Below are 17,351 nucleotides of genomic sequence, written 5' to 3'. Positions count from 1 at the left end.
CTCAAACATTAAATATATTCCTCTGTGACAGTCCACATGCCTCACTGGATGACAATATCTTCCTTAAGAGAGTACTTTGTCTTCATACTCAATAGGACTCACCTCTGGAACCTGGATGTGGCTGACCCTCTTCCAATCCCTCTGTCAGTCCCACAATCCCTAGCAAAGAATCCCAGATGCTCTGCTCCCCTACCTTTTAGTTCCAGACTGTTAGCCCTACTATTCCAGCTCTGAAGCAACCAGATAGCAATTAGCTCATCTTGTCAGGCAAAATCTTTACACATTATCTTGCAGCTAGGTCATGGGTAGGGACCAGGTAGCTTCCGCTTCTCATGGTTTCTGTCTCTCCTTTCTGATCCTGCCGTCGAACAGGCTGTCTATTCTGATTCTTCCTCTCTCCTCCTCTGAGCAGGAGCTGCTTCCTCTCTTATTAACTTGATCTCTGCTTCCACTGTTTCTCTACTACAAGATCAGCTATTATAGTTGAGGGTTCAGTCTCTGGTTTAGTGTCTCTGTGGCCTCAGACCAAGACATCTTCTCAGTTTCAGACTACCACAAGTCTGTTTGCGGGCTTTTAGACCAGACCCTCTTGCATTTCTAAGGGCACCAGATACAGACTTCATAGGCATGGGGCACATCCAACACAGCTATAGAAGTCACCTTCACTCCTTCAAATAATGTATTAGTTTGATGGGTTAATGAGCCTGTTCAGATATGAAATCACAAGCTGTCAGAGGCAGCAATGGCCCTGCCCAGCTCCTCCCATACATACTGACACCCCAGGGATCAGTCACCTCAGAGCATGTTCCTGCCATGCTCAAAACATATGGTAACCCCAAATAGCTGTTTAACCTTATCAAAGATGGGATCACAACACATCAGTATGAACAGTCTGATTACATAAGGATACAGAAGGAACTCAGAAGCCACTACATCAAGGCTATAAAAAACTGTCCTGGAGGAGAGGAAAGGATAGGTGCCACTTTTTCCCCTCTCTCCACAAAATGTCTCTCAGAGAAGAGGGGAAAAGTGTAGTTGCTGATTTTATCCATGAGGTGGTTCTTGGAGTACTGGGACATCCACAATGTAAGACCCAAGTACCAGATTAGGCTGATGGCCAGTGGTTTTGTCATAGCTCTCCCAAGCAAAGGAAAACAAAGTGATAAAGAGCAAACAAACCAGCAAAATCTGAAAATAGTCATTAATGATTCTTGGAGGCTGTTGTACAGCTAGAAACGAATCAAGCATCTAAATATTCAAGGACACATACAAATCAGCACCCAAAGCAAATATGCAGCTTCATGACCTGCAACAGTCATTAAACATCGTAACAAAACAGGTATTAACAAGTTTATTCTAGCACACTATAATCAAATCTGTTATTATCTTGAAAGCCTTGAGCCACAAGTTGGGCTCCAAAATAGACTGTTGTGCGTTACTCCAGTAGGTAGCTAAGCACATAGAGATATCTTTGCACTTCCCCCTACCCCCATCTCCCAGGAGGACAGAGGAAGAGCAAAAGGAAAGTGGAAGAAAGAAAATTTGTGAGACAAGATAGAAACTGATCAGTAAGTGATGATGAAGTGAAAGAGAGAAAGAAAATAAAAGAGATTATGAAAAAGCTATCACCCACCACCTGACTAATGCTCAGCCAATTTTGGACAAAATACAGCTAAGTCTCCCTAAATCTCCTCCTCTCCCTTTTTATTGCTGAGCATCACATTATACGGTATGTAATCTCTCTGATTAGTTCAGGTCATCTGCTTTGTTTCATGTTTATGACTCCAACTATTCATGCATCCTCCAATCTATTTACTCGGGGGGGGTGGAGGGGGGCGCCGGCAGAAAAACAGAAGGCCTGTCACTGTACAAAACACCATTTGGCAAGAGCAAAAACATTACTGCCTTATTACCATTGTATTGGTCACAAATCTAAAACACAGCACCCTCAAAGATGCTATACAGAAAAGTAACTCCATCTCAGCCATAAGACCTAGCATACTAGCATAGCTAACATCAAATATCTAACAGATAAAACAGCTCAGCCTGAAGAATCATCTTGAAACTGACTAGAAAAATATAACATTACTTCACTTATCTCTGTTGTCACTGATTGTGTATTCAAACATCCATTACAAAACACCTATGTCCCAGAGATTACCCAAATTAAATTCTACAAAGCTGTGAATTAAATTTAATTGTCAAATTAAGTACAGGTGACAATTTTATCCATCTTTCAAAATATAGTTCAAATTTTGGCAGATTTTACTTTTTTACTTAGTCTTTTAAATAAACACCTTATAATTAAATACCTGGCATTTCTTTAGTTCCCTCTTCAGCTGAAGAATTGTAATGTGATGTGGTACTGGGCTGGTCTCAGTCCCTGTGTCAGTCTCCTGGATGTTGACAGCTTCCTTCCTTACTTTCTGTACCATAGTGATCCAGCTCTGCAACCTGTCCCGCTGACTTCTTCTTAAGCTAACATCATCATTCAAATCAACCAGAAAAGGTAAGGCTTCATCTACACAATTTCTGTAACTGAAATATTGAAACTGAAGGCGAGTGAGCTGCTCCTCAAGTGAACTGATACGGGCTTTTTCTTCATTTAAGTCATGTAAATGCTGATTATTGTCCTGCTGGCTCTGCAAGGCTTCCCGAAGCAATCTGATTTCAAGTTCCATTTCATCCATTCGCTCTTTTTCTGGGTTGTAATTTACTACTGGTTTATTTCTAATGTTTTTTGCTCTGTTGGCATATTTGAGGGAATTTAAAGATTCATCAAAGTCCATTGAGGATGGACTTATACACGTTATCATAACAGTCTTGGCATTTCCTCCAAGGGAATCTTTCAGAATACGAGTGATTTTAGCATCCCTGTATGGAATATGCACACTTTTCCTTTTTGGGTCTCCAAGGGCACTGATGACATTTCCCAAGGCCAAGAGACCACTATTGATCTGAACTGATTCTTTGAAGCGTTCACCAGTATTTCCAGTCTTTGCTACCCTTTCTGATCCTGCCAAATCCACAAAATGAAACTTTGAAGTGATCGGATCCTGTGCAGCATTCTGATACTCTGCGGACTGCTTCTGATGAATACTGATGGTAAAAATGGCATGAGATCGACTAGAGTGCTCACTCATCTGTGTTGTGCCTGTGTGACGAGCTGCATTGCCACTTTCCAGCAGGCTTATCACTTCATCTGCACATTCTACTTGGAATTCCTTAGCACCAACAATCACTTCAAACACCAAACCAGATGAAAGTAAGAATAATTTAATAAATTCTAAATAGCAATAGTTTACAACGGTAGTTCTTCAGCAATAGTTTACAGCAATAACTATAATAATGTATTAGAGACACATACAAGCCTGCTATGGCTATAGCAGGTCATACCATATGGCTATAGAAATAGAAGATACAATATGTGAAAAGCATGAGGTACAACACATCTGAAACCTGCAGATATTTAATGTCGGGGTCTATTGCGCCATAACATTTGAAACAGTACCTCAGACACAAGACACAACTCATTTACACATTGCACACTGCACATTATCTTTACAATTTACAGTGTGGTGCTACCTAAAAAAAGTATGAGCAAAATCAGCTCAAATGATATTCTGCCAGTTTAAAAAAAAAGCCTAAGAACTATAAAGTTTTTAGTAAAAATTATTTCAAGCCTGTACTAAGAAAACAATTTCTATTCTGAATAGTGCAGATAGTTGGGCCTTTGGGACAGGTATCTTTTAGTAATCTAATAAGGTGTAAGTGTACTTCTACCAAATACTCTTACTAATCATCTTTTTTATCATGTTTTTCTTTTAATGAGAAATGGAAAATGTCCTAGCACAATAAGCCTACTCTAACTGCACTGAAGAAAAGAAATAATTTAAAATATATTGTGGGATCTTTTGAAGCAATGATATTGTCTGCAAGGTTTGTGCTGAACTAGTGCTTTCTACCAGCCATAGACAAAAAATCCATGACAGCTTAATATAGCAGTTTAATAATACTAGAGTAAACACAACAATTAGAATATAAAGAAAAAAAATCCAAACCTAAAACAGGCTAGATACTTTCAGAATAAAATACCTCTGAAGTGGATTCTTCTAGCATTTTCATGGGGTGAACAGGATACCTACAGGGCAAGTGTTAATCTCAAAGCCTCTAAAAATATCTATTTCCCCTCCTCTCAATGAAGTGATCTCTTCCACTCATTTCATTGTAAAAGGGGAGCATATATTTACAACATAATTGACTTAACAATTGTAATTTTGAAGGAAGAAGATATGGTTTAATCTTAAAATATTTATTCAAGTGAATAATCACAACTATTTTGTTTCTAGACAGAACTTTCAGAAACAATACTTGTGTTATTTACTTTACCATGGTGTTATTTACTTTACCATCCACATAATAGAACATCTATATTGCTCACAGGCATCTAAACCCCAACTGCTTCCAAAGAGCTAAACTGAGCTTATAATCTGAAACTTTAAATTTTGTTTTCCTTTTATTCATTAGTAGTGAATAAGCACTTTCAAGAGAAAGCAAGAATAATTTGGACACAAACTGAAACCCAAAACACCAAACTTGAGAGCTGGAATCCTACCTGTATTTCCCTTCTCATCTTCTCGAATATGCAGATCTTTCACGGAGGTCTCCAAATCCAACAAATCTCGAAGTTCTTCCTTGTAAACCTCTATATAGGATACCTTCACACGGAAGTTAATATTATGATGTTCAGAAATACGATTAAATAATTCCTGAATAGCCCGTGGGATTATGCCCCTTTCATCCACAGCAACTGATGCTAAAATATAAGCACAAAAGTCACAGAGAACTGCAGTCATTCTGTCACATAAATTACAAAGACTGAAATTTGAGAGAAGCCTGTGATATTTAGTATGCAACACACTAAGGAATCTGAAGAGGTTGTTGTTCACAAGGATTTTTGTAAATTTTTTTGTGTGTGTGTCAGAAGTTTTGTTTGTGTCCAGTACTAGGATTCAAATTTAAGTTCTAAATGACATAATTTTATAGTGATGAAAGTTATGAAAAATATGGATTCTGCTTTAAAAATGTACTCCTCAGAGTACAGATTTCTTATTTATCCCTACTCAATATGGTTAGCAATGACATCTCAGTGATCTGAGAAACTATGAATTCTACTTATATAAAGCAAAATCATCAGTAACATAGCGAGACAAGATTTATGACCAACATGAACCATAATTTCCTATTTTTTCATAGACATGGAACGCTGATGCCAAACTCTACTTTTTTAAAAAATATTCAGCATAGGACATTGTTTCCATTAATAATCTGTGCTCTTTATCCAAGACTATGGAAGATGTTTGCCTATGAGACAATACCAAGAATCTTTTTCACCAAAACACTAATGGGTTGTTCACATCTAACTATTAATTTAGTAAATATATTCATTAAACTAAAAGGCTGTAATTGCAAGGCTATGATCAGCCCTAGACTGTGACATCCACTACCAAAACAATTTAGCTAGCAATAGTACTTATAGGAACATTGAATAACTACTAGTGAAGGGAATAGAAGTGAAGTTACAACAATAAGCAGAAGAGGCCAATGATATGAGGTTCAACAAAGACAAGTGCAGGGTCCTGCCCTTGCGTCACAACAACCCCTGAAGCACTACAGGTTGGGTGGGGCCAGAGTGGCTGGAAAGATGCTCAGCCAGAAGGGACCTGTGGGTGCTGGTTGACAGCAGCTGATCATGGGCTAGCCTGCGCCCAAGTGGCTGAGAAGGCCAATGGCATCCTGAGCAATACCAGCAATAGTGTGGGCAGCAGGACCAGGGCAGTGATTTTCCCCCTGTGCTGGGCACTGCTGAGGTCACACCTCGAGTGCTGAGCTCAGTTCTAGGCCCGTCACTCTAGGAAGGACACTGAGGAGCTGGAGTGTGTCCAGAGAAGGGCAACAGAGCTGAGGTAGGGTCTGGAGCACGAGTCCTGTGAGGAGCAGCGGAGCAGGGGTTGTTTAAGCTGGAGAAAAGCAAACTCAGGATAGACTGTATTGCTCTCTACTACCACCTGACAGGAGGATGTAACTGGGGTGTGGGGGGTCAGTCTCCTCTCCCATGTAAAAAGTGACAGGACAAGAAGAAATGACCTCAGGTTGCACCTGGGGAGGTTTAGATTGGATATTAGGAAAAATTTCTTCACTGGTGGTCAACCAGTAGAATGGGCAAAGTTGTTGACCTGGAAATGCAGAGTTAATGGATGGACTTTAAGATCTTAGATGTATTTTCCAACCTACACAGTTATGTGATCCTATGATTCTAAATAAAAGGAAGATTCTACCAAGATATTTACAATACTCTATATACATTTGGAAAAATGAAATCATAAATTTCTGTGATGTCACAGAAACTTCTCTCAAAAGCCCCAAAAGAGCAAACAAATCTAACACAGAATGAGCAAGTAAACAATTAAGTGCCTAATGAAGACATTTTCAAGGCAAGATAAATGTAGTAAAATTTTTCAAAACCACTATATTTCAGAAAAAAAAAGTTCTAATATAAGTTGCATGTTAAAATGTGGAATATGAAAGAACACTTAACAAATTGGGTTTTTCTTATATATTTTTGGTCTAGTCTAATTTATGGAGACGTTTTTAGAACTTTAATTATCACATAAACTTTGGAAGTTTTGGGTTTTTTACTACAGGTTTTTGCCTTGGTCCTTAAAATTATGCAGCATTATCTGCTATGCAATAAATATTTAACTTGGAAAAATGCACCCTCTACTGATTAAAAAAACTCCAAAAACCAAAAATCTTTCTATAACCTACCAATGTGGTCACCACCGATGGTGTAAGTCTTCCCAGAACCAGTCTGTCCATATGCAAACACTGTAGCATTGTATCCTTCAATCAGAGACACTAGAAGAGGCTTAATGCAAACAGCATAAACTTCTCCTTGGGTTGAGTTTTTGCCAAATACAAAATCAAAAGTGAAGACATGGTCCTTTCCAATGATAACTTGTTTAGCATTTGGGACTAATCTGACACACACTTGGTGGTTATGAAGTATTTCTTTGGAAAGTAGAGGTCTGACTCGGACTGCAACTTTAACTGGGATCTCCTCCATGCCAGATTCCACCTTAGTGCTTCACTCTCAGTATCCACACAGTCAAGAAGAAATCTGTTACCACAGCTCTGTTCACCTCTCTTAGTTGTCTGCAACTAAGAAAAAAAAGTTTTCCATGTTATATAATACAAAAGAATGTATCTCCTGAAGTGAAAAATTGAGATTTCCTAAGGAACATGTAAGCACCATTACAATCTTGAAAACTACCTGATATAAATGCAGCTCTATTAATAACTATATAATCAATTAATAAATTATTTTCACATCTATTAATTTCCAGGCTAGCAGACTTAAGTCTGAAAGTTGACTGATTTCCTATTGTAATATAACACAGTCAACAAAGCAACAATATTGTAAGAGTTTTAATAAACACTGTTGATAAAGTAAAGGCTTACAATGGATCCTCTCATTTCCATGTTCCTGCATTCATATTGCATAGGCAACACAAATCAGTCAAACAAAACCTTTTTCTCCAGAAGTTGTATATACATAGATGTTTCAATACCCTCTTCCACTTATCAGGCACCAAACATTTCTAACTCAACAAGCACAAAGAAGTGTGGTTTTAAAAGTATCTATTTACTACATGTAGAGCATTCCTCTGATTTTGATCTGAAATTTTAGCCACATATGTAATTATTTTTTAGTAATTATAATTTTAGCATACATGGTTCCTTATACTGCCTAGTGCATATTCCTTCTTACAGCATAGGCAGTGCACAGTAGCACACTTGTAAATACTAAGAAATTACCTTTCTTTATAGCTGTTTTTCACTAGAATTCAAAAATCTGCATGGGATTCCACACACATATTTTCTGTTGTTGTTACTAACTCTGAGATTTTTTGTCATGCAAGGTAAAGTTTGCTCACTTCCTCACACACGCTGTCTTCAAGAAAGCTGTATTACTGAACTGGCAGAAATAAGCTAAGCTCCCAAAATTCAAGTTTGTCGAAAACTAATAGCTTAAAACAGTGTTATCTCACAGCAGCAAAGAGAAGAGCTTTTGCATTTCATTTTACTCCTTTTAATTTGAGGACTTCGCTGAACTTTGAAAAAAGAAAAGTCCCATTTTATTGACTGAGCACAAGAACAAATAAGCAAAGCATGAGAATGACTTGTATCATTAGGGACATGGCAAGCAGAAACAGATACATAAACATACTAACTACAGATTACAAACACATTTTGATTGATAATTGAGTTTAGGGCCGCGCTGTTCGCGGCCCCTCGCTAGGCAACGGCCGCCATGGCCCGCCGCGCGCACAGCGCCCCCAGCGGCGGGACGAGCGCGGGCGGGGTGCGGCTGGCGGGCTCCCGGCCCTTCTTCCCGCGTCTCGGCCGCTCCGTCCGGGAAGGACGGTGAGGCGCTGGAGCGTGTCCACAGAAGCGCAACGGAGCAGAGGAACGGTCTGAAGCAAAAGTACTGTTAGGATCGGCTGAGGGAGCTGGGGGTGTTTAGCCTGGAGGACGCTGAGGGGGACCTTACTGCTCTCTACAACCGCCTGAAAGGAAGGGGTAGCAAGATGGCGTTCGGCCTCTCCTCACAGGCAACAGGTGCCAGTACAAAAGGAAATAGCTTCCAGGTTGTGATAGGGAAGGTTCAGGTTGGACATCAGGAAAAATTTCTTCACAAAAAGGGTGATTAAATATTGGAACAGGCGGCCTAGTCAGGTGATGGAATCAGAGTCCCTGGAGGTGTTTAAGGAAAGACGTAGCACTCAGTGCCATGGACAAAGTTGTGTTTGGTCACAGGTCAGACTTGATGATCCCACTGGTTGCATTATTTTTTTTTTATTGCCCCCTAGCAAGTGCTGCTCTTAAATGCCAACATTTCCTACTCTCTTTTTAAAGTTATATTCATAAACAAACAAACAAATTAACAAACCATGTCCCGGGTGTAGGAGGGAAACCGTATTTCCTAAGAATCTATTTTGTAAAAACGTGGGAATATGAAACATTCCCAGTACATCAAGGCTAGAGAGATACTCGGCTGTCGACGCCCGCGGCTGCTGTAAGGCAGAGGCAAACATACAGGCGGCCTTTGCGCTTGCAGGGATGCTCTGAGTGCGGCCCAGCCGACTTTCCGTGTTTGCAACGCCTCCAAACCTGAGGAGCAGCCGGGATCGTACCTCGCGTGAGCGTCGGGAGCCGCGGAGGATCCCAGAGATCTTTTCCAACCTAAGTGATTCTGTGATTCCTCCCCTTCCTTCCTACCTCCCTCCCTGCATGGACTGAGACCCCCCATCTCACTCCTAGCAGTAAAAACACAGATACACCCCCATGGCACGTCTGTCACTGCACTGTTTATTGGACAATTGGACAGGTTACACTTCCATCTCTGAGCAGTAAAGCATCTGCCAAGCACCTGCCACCTCTGTGCAGGTATGAGAGGGGACAGGCAGGAACAGGGAGGGGCTGAGGAGCAAGGTACACCACAGGATCTGCACACATATCTGGCTGTGCGCACAGGTACACCAATACAAAGGTCAAAGCAGGAGTAATAAACCCCATCTTAACATGGGTTGCCTGCAAAGTTTACACTGTTAATTCCAGTCAGGGCAAGAAAAAAATTAAAAGAAAGGTAATAAAAAGGTAATAAAACAATGCGGGAACAAAAGGCACGTTGTTACTACATCACTAGAAAGCAAGCATTTGATTTAACTGTTCCAAATTACTGCATAACAAATCACCATATGAAAAGCAAAACCGCAGTTCAAAAGATAAGGCAGCAATACAAGAGCTACCAGATTGCACTTAGTAATATATACACCGTACTCGGTGGAATGGGATATCTTTCATCTCTGCCCTGTGATCCCTGGCATAATCCCAAAGATAATAATCGAGTAAAACGGCATTGATCTTTTCATGCATGTCCTGACCCTTCTTCTGATAGAGCTCCTGAAGGTGCTTACAAATCAATGCACAACACCAAATAGAACAGCCACGGATCTCTACCTCTTCTTTGTCTCCAGATTGGAAAAGTGTTCCTGCAGACACAAGAAACAGCAATCCATTTACATGGAACAGACAGAAGGCCAAGGACTGACTAAATTTGTGATTTTTTTCCCCTTCACATTTATTCTGTTCTAGGATTCTAGTTCTCATGACATAGCCAGCAACTGTTAACAATGTTGCTATACATTTTCTAACTGTTACTTTAATTTTACCATACTGCACTTAGAAGCTTCCCTCGCATTCAGTTCAAGCGACATCCTGTATTCTAAGGAACTGCTTTAGGAGCAGGGTGTACTGCAAATCATATGATCATTTCTTTGCTTTCAGAGACAAAAAAGATAGTCTTTTATTACAGTATACTTTTTAGTATATAATTATTATACTTCATAGTATATTTTCTACCAGGATGACTGAAGTCTAAGATTTTAAAATTAAAAACAAACAACCCCCCCAAAAGAATAGCATGTAGAGAGAAACAGTGGAATTATTTAAATGGCAATGTTCTCATTAGGATTCATGGAAGGACAAAATGTCTATGAGGTCTATTTAGTTATATAGATTACATAAAGACATAAATACATGTACAGCCATTCTTTTAAAGTTCATGGGTGACTGCACTAATCTGTTTATATTCCTAAGTATTTCTGAAATTGCATAATAGCAGTTCTACATTTAAAAACAATCATTTTACAGTGAAAAAGAGATTGGCTTATTTTTATTCACTAAAATTCAGGGTTGGTAAGTATTGGGAAGATGAGACCATACTTAAAAAATGAGATCCTAATAATGTGCAATTAACTTCATTTAAAGCAATATTTTTTAATGGATGCTTATAATATTACTTGGCTTATTAACTAGCAGTTCAGAGGAATTCCCATGCTTTTACAAATTTGAATTAATGACAAAATCATTGTTTCTTTTATGTAAACTTCAAAAATTGTAACAATTCTTATTCTGAAAAGTGGTTTTGCAACAGCAGCTTTTCAGAAACTCACTCAGAAACTCAAATTATCTTTGAGTCTCTTTAATCCCTCCCTTATCAATGTTTAATACACAAAACAGTTAGGTCTTTATAAAAAAGTAACCTTGAGATCTCACTCAAGATCATAGTTAGAGAAGAAGTTCCTTCCTGTTACCTCATCAGTACCTAAGATATCCATGGAGGAAAAAACCTGACACATAACCATTACATGGATAACCTATTACATTTTAGAACTAGCCTTAGTCTGCAATATCGGGCAGTAAGATTACTTGATATTAGCAAGGACAGAACAAACCTTCACGTAGTTTCTTCATTAATTTTTCAGAATACTTCATTGCTTTTAAGTGAACAAGAACTTGTGGAATTCTGTAGTCAGCAAATATCGTCAGACTGGAAATATCATCAAAAGAGCCATCTCCTTTGCCTTCTAAAACACTCCATGTGTCAGCCACAAGTATTTGCGCCCGTTTGTAGAAAGACACCTTCTTTTTCTGAAGAAAGAAAATTATGGATTGTTTAAGTGTCTGATCAATAAATATAGCAAATAACACATTAAGCACATCATATTGTTAAGCAAACATTACTTAACTAGAACAGAATAAAACTGCAACACTCTTAAATATTTTAAAATCTAAACAATATCAATCTACAAACATGGATTATGTGGAATGCCCATAAATAAACTGAAATAAAAAATTAACATAATGAAAGTGACTGCAGCAAATAAAAATTGTTTAGAATATGCCTGGATCTCAGAACAGGTTCATAGTTGTTTACTGCCACTTGGCAAACACTGTAGTTGAACGTCCAGCAACTTTAATTTTCAGAAACTCTACAGTACATCCAACCTTTTAATTTGACAAGAGAAGCATAATAGGCATGTATCATACCAGGCAATTAAAACATTTTGTTAATCCATTTATCTGTACTGTTAATCCATTTACTGTTAAAGAAATAGAATTCTGGTGAAAACTTTAATGAATGCTCCTCTTTATTTACTGCCAAGATGCTGTAACTATTCCTGACAGCAAATCACATCTTTTGTCCTTGAATGATATTCTCCAAAAACACCGGGAAGTTCAACTACATTTCAAAGAACAACTTCCAAAACATCCTCAAAACTCCTGCCTTCCCTGTGTCTCATTCTATACTTGACATAGATGCACAAACTTACTTCTAGAGAACACACATGATTTTGTACTTTAAATAACAAAACACCACCTTAAACATCATACGAGAAGTGGTAACAAGTAATAATTAACAGACCAAATTTTATCATAGCTCCTACTGTCCCAAAGCAAGGGTGTCATTCTTTCACAGCATTGGGAATTTTCCAGTAGTAAAGTACTGATTTGTCTCTAGCACCACACCATTTCACAAGAGTGAAGGCAGAATTAGAACAGAACTTTTCATTTCATGCTGTAGCTTAATTAGGAAAAAAATATTGTCTGGGACTCATCACTGAGCAGATAAATTTGTAATTTCATTGTTTCAATTGTTAACTTTTATGTTGTACAGAACATATTAAGTTTATACAAAAATGTCAATATGAAAAAGACTATGAAGCATTTCAAGTAAATTTTCCCACTATTTATCAGAAAGCATGAAAAGCACTAGGTGGATGATATATATGTCAAATTGGAAGAACTTAGGAACTTATTTACTGTGCAAGTGACTGCACTGGCACAGATTGTTTAGAGAGATTGTGGAGCCTCCCTCATGGGATATACTCAAGAACTGTCTGGACACAATCCTATGCCATGTGCTCTGGGATGACCCTGCTTGAGCAGGGAGGTTGGACCCATTTATGGTATGGTTCCTTAAACTCTTACCTAGTCTCTGATTCCGTCTGTGAAAGACAGTAAAGATAGTACAATTTATCAAAAATGGAACTTTTTTCAACTTGGCAATACAACTATATCTCTTTTAACTTTTTTTCTGCAACACTTTGCCTTTCCAGGAAATAGCACCACATACAGGAGCATTTGCATCTTCTCTGCAGTGCAATGTGCTAGTATGAAGGAATATATCTAATTATAACCTACTGACATTAAAAGAAAGGAGGAGTCTTGGCAAAGAGCAAAATGCGATAGCACAGCCATTAAAAGAAAAAGCAAAGAATAGGATCATGAGAATTTTACAACCTCAGTCTCATGTGATGGATGGTAAGTAAAAGATGAATACATGCAATATAGGGGAAGATCAGAAATGACTCCACTAAGTCTCTGTCAGAACACAAAAACCCTGATATAAGAGTACAATATAGTCTAAAACTAAACTGCTGTTGGGAATCAAATACAGCACAGCTTCTAAATATGTATTATCCACCAAGGAGAAAAAATGTTTTGGAGCTATTGGTCTTGGTTTGCATTTTCTTTTTCAGAAAAACTAACACTGGCAATAACTGGGATTACAAGTGTAATTATTAAAAATATTTTCTATATGTATTTGGAAAAACATACAGTCCAATAACTGAGCTAATTTTAAAAGCTTCCCTTGAAGGCCAGCTGTAGCAGTCTGCGATAGTATGATCCTAATGGAGGACATAATTTATATATGTTTTTCCTTTGGAGAGTTACTGAAAAGCACTGGTTTGCTGTTGGATATTTCACCATCTTTCCAGTTCCCTCCTAACCCTTCAGAAGTCTTAGTTGTGAGAGCTCAACCTGCTACCATAAAAATAATGTGACCCATGTCACCACCTTTAAAATACACATCTTGCTAAGTGAAAGCAGAAAAAAAGCTTCCATATTCATGCAACAGGCTTTATTACTAAGTCAGTGCTTACGGTCTGGGATCATTTTTGGAACAGCTTTTCATTCTGTAGTCTGCTGCTGCTTTTAAGGAGGCTTGCTTAATAAAGCACTCATCATCATCTCATGAAAGATATAACATCAATGAATACAGTCACTATAAAGATAAGAAAATATCACTTTACTTAGAAAACATTCCCTTTTGGATCATAAAAATTGTCAAAAATTACTTTTTATGTTAAAAAACTCAAATAAACCCAAATAAATGAAACCAGTAGCTTCAAAGATTAATTCACAAGAAACTCTAATTATTTTTGTAAATATATTTTGCTTCTCAGTAGGAGACGAAGGAAAATAAAACGACACCTCCTACTGAAGGGCAATAAATGCAATAGGTTCAAAGCTTCAGTGACTGGTATTCCAAGAAGCTGAAAAGACTGCACAGACCAGTAGCATAGGCAGTACTGTCACTAACAAAGTCTTCTAGATTTAATGATGTAACAGCTGAGTACTACTTCACATGCAACTGAGCACACGAGCTGCTACATAAGTCATAGGTGCTAAATTAAAACCATGCCAGTATAGGTGAAAACTGGGAGACAAAAAATATCAGATGATCCCTGCTTAATCACTTAATCAGTTCCCATCAGTTTCTTTCAGTAAACATTTAGGTATACTGTCAACATTTGTAAAAAAATGGGTTACTTCTAATCTGTAGTGATTTGAGTAATGTCTGTTGAATCAACAGCCGTTAGAGGGTGGAGTCCCAGTAGCTGTGCATTAATTCTACCAGAGTTTCACTTCCTTCATTAGCTGCAGAGAACCTTAAGGTAAAAGAAAAAGAAGATGGTGGGAGGAGGGTTGTCAGCAATTCAAGGGAAGTGAAAAAAAAAAAAAAAAGGAAAAAGGATTCCTATTTTTCAGGCAGGAATTATCTCAAATACTATGCATTTTTAAGGAGTACAAAGGAGGTGTGATCTAACTGGGAACTCAGAGTATACCAAAATAAATTACAGTAAATTGATAAAGAGACAGCACATGAGAAAAAAGGTATGCCTCTGGCGGGAAAAAGAAAGTGACTCTTGTCCTGACTAGTAGACTATCAAGTGTCTTTTACTGTTACTAAATAGTAGGATTTTTTTCCAGAGTTTTAGAATTAGCTTACCTCAAATACAGCTTCATCTCTGTAAGAAGGAAAATTTTCCAGTATGAGATGTAGCAGTTTCTGAGCACTCTTCTCACTCATTTTAACACAGGTGAGGAAAGACCCTCCAAATTTCTCTAACAGAACTATTCCACTTTCGTTCAGCACCCGGTGTCTCTCTTCAATCAAAGGCAAAGGCACTTCTGTGTCAGAGCGAAATACGTGCCTAACTTGGTCAAGCGTCATGGTGGCAAAATAGGACGCACTGGTGATAGGTATTCCTTCAGAAAAGTGAAAACAAGATATTTAGGCTATCATATAACATAACATATAGACCTAGTGCAGTGGTCTGCTAAAGGAAAGCACTTCTATAGGAAGATCTAAGAAGTCCACCAACTCTTAAACCCACCTTTGCTTTCAGCAAAACTGCCTTCACAGAGCTGCTCAGAACAAAATTTACGAGTGCATACAATGTTTTCTTCTACAGCAAACTTCCAACATACAACCATAGAACTGTTGTTACTTTTTGTATGTAATTCTTCCCAGCTGCTTGGTTTTCGTATTTTAAGTGTGATGTTTACATAGCACACTGGCAAATACAGTAAGTACTTAACTAGTTTAGTCAGAATAGGCCTGTTTTCCCATGGATCCTAATCATGCTGTGGATTTACAAAAAGTATCTTAATGCTAATACTCCCTTAATTTACTAAATAACTATGCAGAAAATTAATTAAAACTTTCATCTATACCTACTAACAGTTGGGGGTTTTTTGTGAGAACAGCAAAAAGAGTGAGTGCTAAAGTACTGGGTTTAAATCCAAAAGTTTAAAATACTGGTTTTAAAATACTGGTTTGAGGGGCATATGGGTTTTCAGATTTACTTTAGACACTGCTATTTGATTAGTCTAGAGGATTCTTGCTTTATGCCTCAGTTTTTCATTTGCCACGGAAATATGTAACTTAAGAATACATGTGAAATAACCCAAGTCATGCACAGCTGACTACTGGCAATCCTTAAAGTCTTTTGAAAGGAAGAGATAACCCAGATACAGCCACGAGTTAGGTAGTTTCAGTACAAGGGTATTTTGAAAGCACTTCCAGTTCCCCTCCCCAAGCTCAACGGGACGCCTGCACATACAGAGCTACTGACACAGCGAGCAGCAGTTTCCAAGAGCGTGTCCCAGATCCGAGGCGCCGCTTTCATGTAATACACGACGCTCGGCTCCCGACGCCCCTCGCCCGCAGCCCCGGCCCGGTCCCGCTTCCCCGGCGCTCACTGACCGTCGTCCAGGGCCCTGTTGACGGCGGCGCACAGCGACCAGTAGCCGCTGTAGGTTTTATCCTTGTACTTCACAAGGTACTTGCGCTCCTCCTGCTCGGACCAGAAGGAGAAGTTGAGGGTATCCACTAGGAACACCCAGTCTACAGCCTCCTTGTCGGCAGCCCGGGGGTTCAGCTCGTGTAGGCTTTTCCACCCCGCCAACCCGAACTCCGCCGCCGAGGCTTTGTCGAACAGGCTCTCCGCCACCCGCCGCGCTCCCTCCTCGTCCACGGAGACATCTTTGCTGTGCTCGGCTATGAACTTGGCAGACTCCAGGGGAGACGGGAACACCTCCATGCTTGGCAGGAAACACGCACGCTGCCGAGGCCAGCCTCTCCGCCGCGATTCCCGCGGGGCGCGCACGGGCAGCGGCTCCGGCCGCGCACCCCGCTCCCCGCCCCGCGGCGCTGCCGCTGCGCGCAGGCGCGGGCGGAGGCGGGGCTCGGGCGGCGCTCGGGGCGGGGGCGAGCACGGATCCCGGGCCCCGGGGCGCTTGGGCCGGCAAGCTCGTGTAGAGTCGCCCCCTCAAATTCTGCCAGGCTATAGCAGTGGGCAGACTCAGCTTCATAATAGCGAAGTTTTCCAGAAGATTCCCATCATTGGAAAAGAGAGGGATAAAAACAAAACAAAAAACTTGACAGAGGAAGGATCAAAAATGTGGATATTGAGTTGTTGAGCTTTTCCCCGATCAAAACAGAAAAGAACCAAACGAAAGACAGCCCAAAACCCCTTTTGCACACATACACAAGCTGGAAGCACACAGAGAAATTCAGCCTGTTTCAGTTAACTTGCATTTTGCCCAAAACCTTAGCCTCGATTGCAGACTAGAAATTCTCTAGAATTTAGGCACCAAGCTGTGTACCTAGCCAGCTGACTTCCTACTGACTGAAGAGAGCAATGGTATTTCTCTCGACAGAATTCACTATCGCTCTGCCAAGGGAGCAGCCTTACGCATAAGATTTCAGGCCCCTCGCCTTTACCATGCCATTTTAAAGAGCAGCTGCGTTAAAAAGAACAGGTTCACACGCCACAAACTGGGGGGGAGAAGGAGGCACAACAACCAACCAA

The 17,351-nt window shown here is 39.6% G+C and overlaps 2 protein-coding genes across 3 annotated transcripts in view; both read right to left on the bottom strand.

Annotated features, from left to right (window-relative positions):
• The window catches only part of KIF27 (kinesin family member 27), a 28,741-nt gene extending 21,550 nt beyond the window's left edge, over positions 1-7,191 (bottom strand). The window contains exons 1-3 of the mRNA XM_041480784.1: positions 6,829-7,191; positions 4,616-4,816; positions 2,313-3,241 (exon numbers count right to left, since the gene is read on the bottom strand). Coding sequence (XP_041336718.1) covers positions 2,313-3,241; positions 4,616-4,816; positions 6,829-7,126 — 1,428 coding nt within the window. The 5' untranslated portion in view covers positions 7,127-7,191. The remainder of the gene's footprint in view (positions 1-2,312; positions 3,242-4,615; positions 4,817-6,828) is intronic.
• A 2,220-nt stretch (positions 7,192-9,411) lies between these two features.
• Positions 9,412-16,697, bottom strand: CUNH9orf64 (chromosome unknown C9orf64 homolog). Of its 2 annotated transcripts, none has more exons than XM_041480779.1 (4): positions 16,244-16,697; positions 14,984-15,243; positions 11,361-11,556; positions 9,412-10,115 (listed from the first exon to the last, which is right to left on the bottom strand). In XM_041480779.1, exons 1-4 carry the CDS (start codon positions 16,578-16,580, stop codon positions 9,883-9,885), a joined length of 1,026 nt encoding a protein of 341 aa, XP_041336713.1. In that variant the 5' UTR covers positions 16,581-16,697; the 3' UTR covers positions 9,412-9,882. The 2 variants fall into 2 exon arrangements, with proteins under 2 accessions (XP_041336713.1, XP_041336714.1); XM_041480780.1 differs by lacking the exon at positions 16,244-16,697 and adding an exon at positions 16,101-16,234.
• Between the last annotated feature and the right edge of the window lie 654 nt (positions 16,698-17,351).

Source organism: Pyrgilauda ruficollis, unplaced genomic scaffold (genome assembly GCF_017590135.1).
Source record: "Pyrgilauda ruficollis isolate IOZ18807 unplaced genomic scaffold, ASM1759013v1 scaffold53, whole genome shotgun sequence".
NCBI classification, from domain to species: domain Eukaryota; kingdom Metazoa; phylum Chordata; class Aves; order Passeriformes; family Passeridae; genus Pyrgilauda; species Pyrgilauda ruficollis.
Note: the sequence above shows the minus strand (reverse complement) of the source record. Positions and strands in the feature narration are given on the sequence as shown.

What these genes read in the sequence shown, in the direction of transcription:
- CUNH9orf64 (XM_041480779.1), bottom strand. Translation starts at nt 16,580, where the DNA reads ATGGAGGTGTTCCCGTCTCCCCTGGAGTCTGCCAAGTTCATAGCCGAG. An exon ending in CAACAGGGCCCTGGACGACG is followed by an intron (nt 15,244 to 16,243) that starts GTCAGTGAGCGC and finishes ACTTTTCTGAAG; the next exon opens with GAATACCTATCACCAGTGCG. An exon ending in GAGATGAAGCTGTATTTGAG is followed by an intron (nt 11,557 to 14,983) that starts GTAAGCTAATTC and finishes TTCTTTCTTCAG; the next exon opens with AAAAAGAAGGTGTCTTTCTA.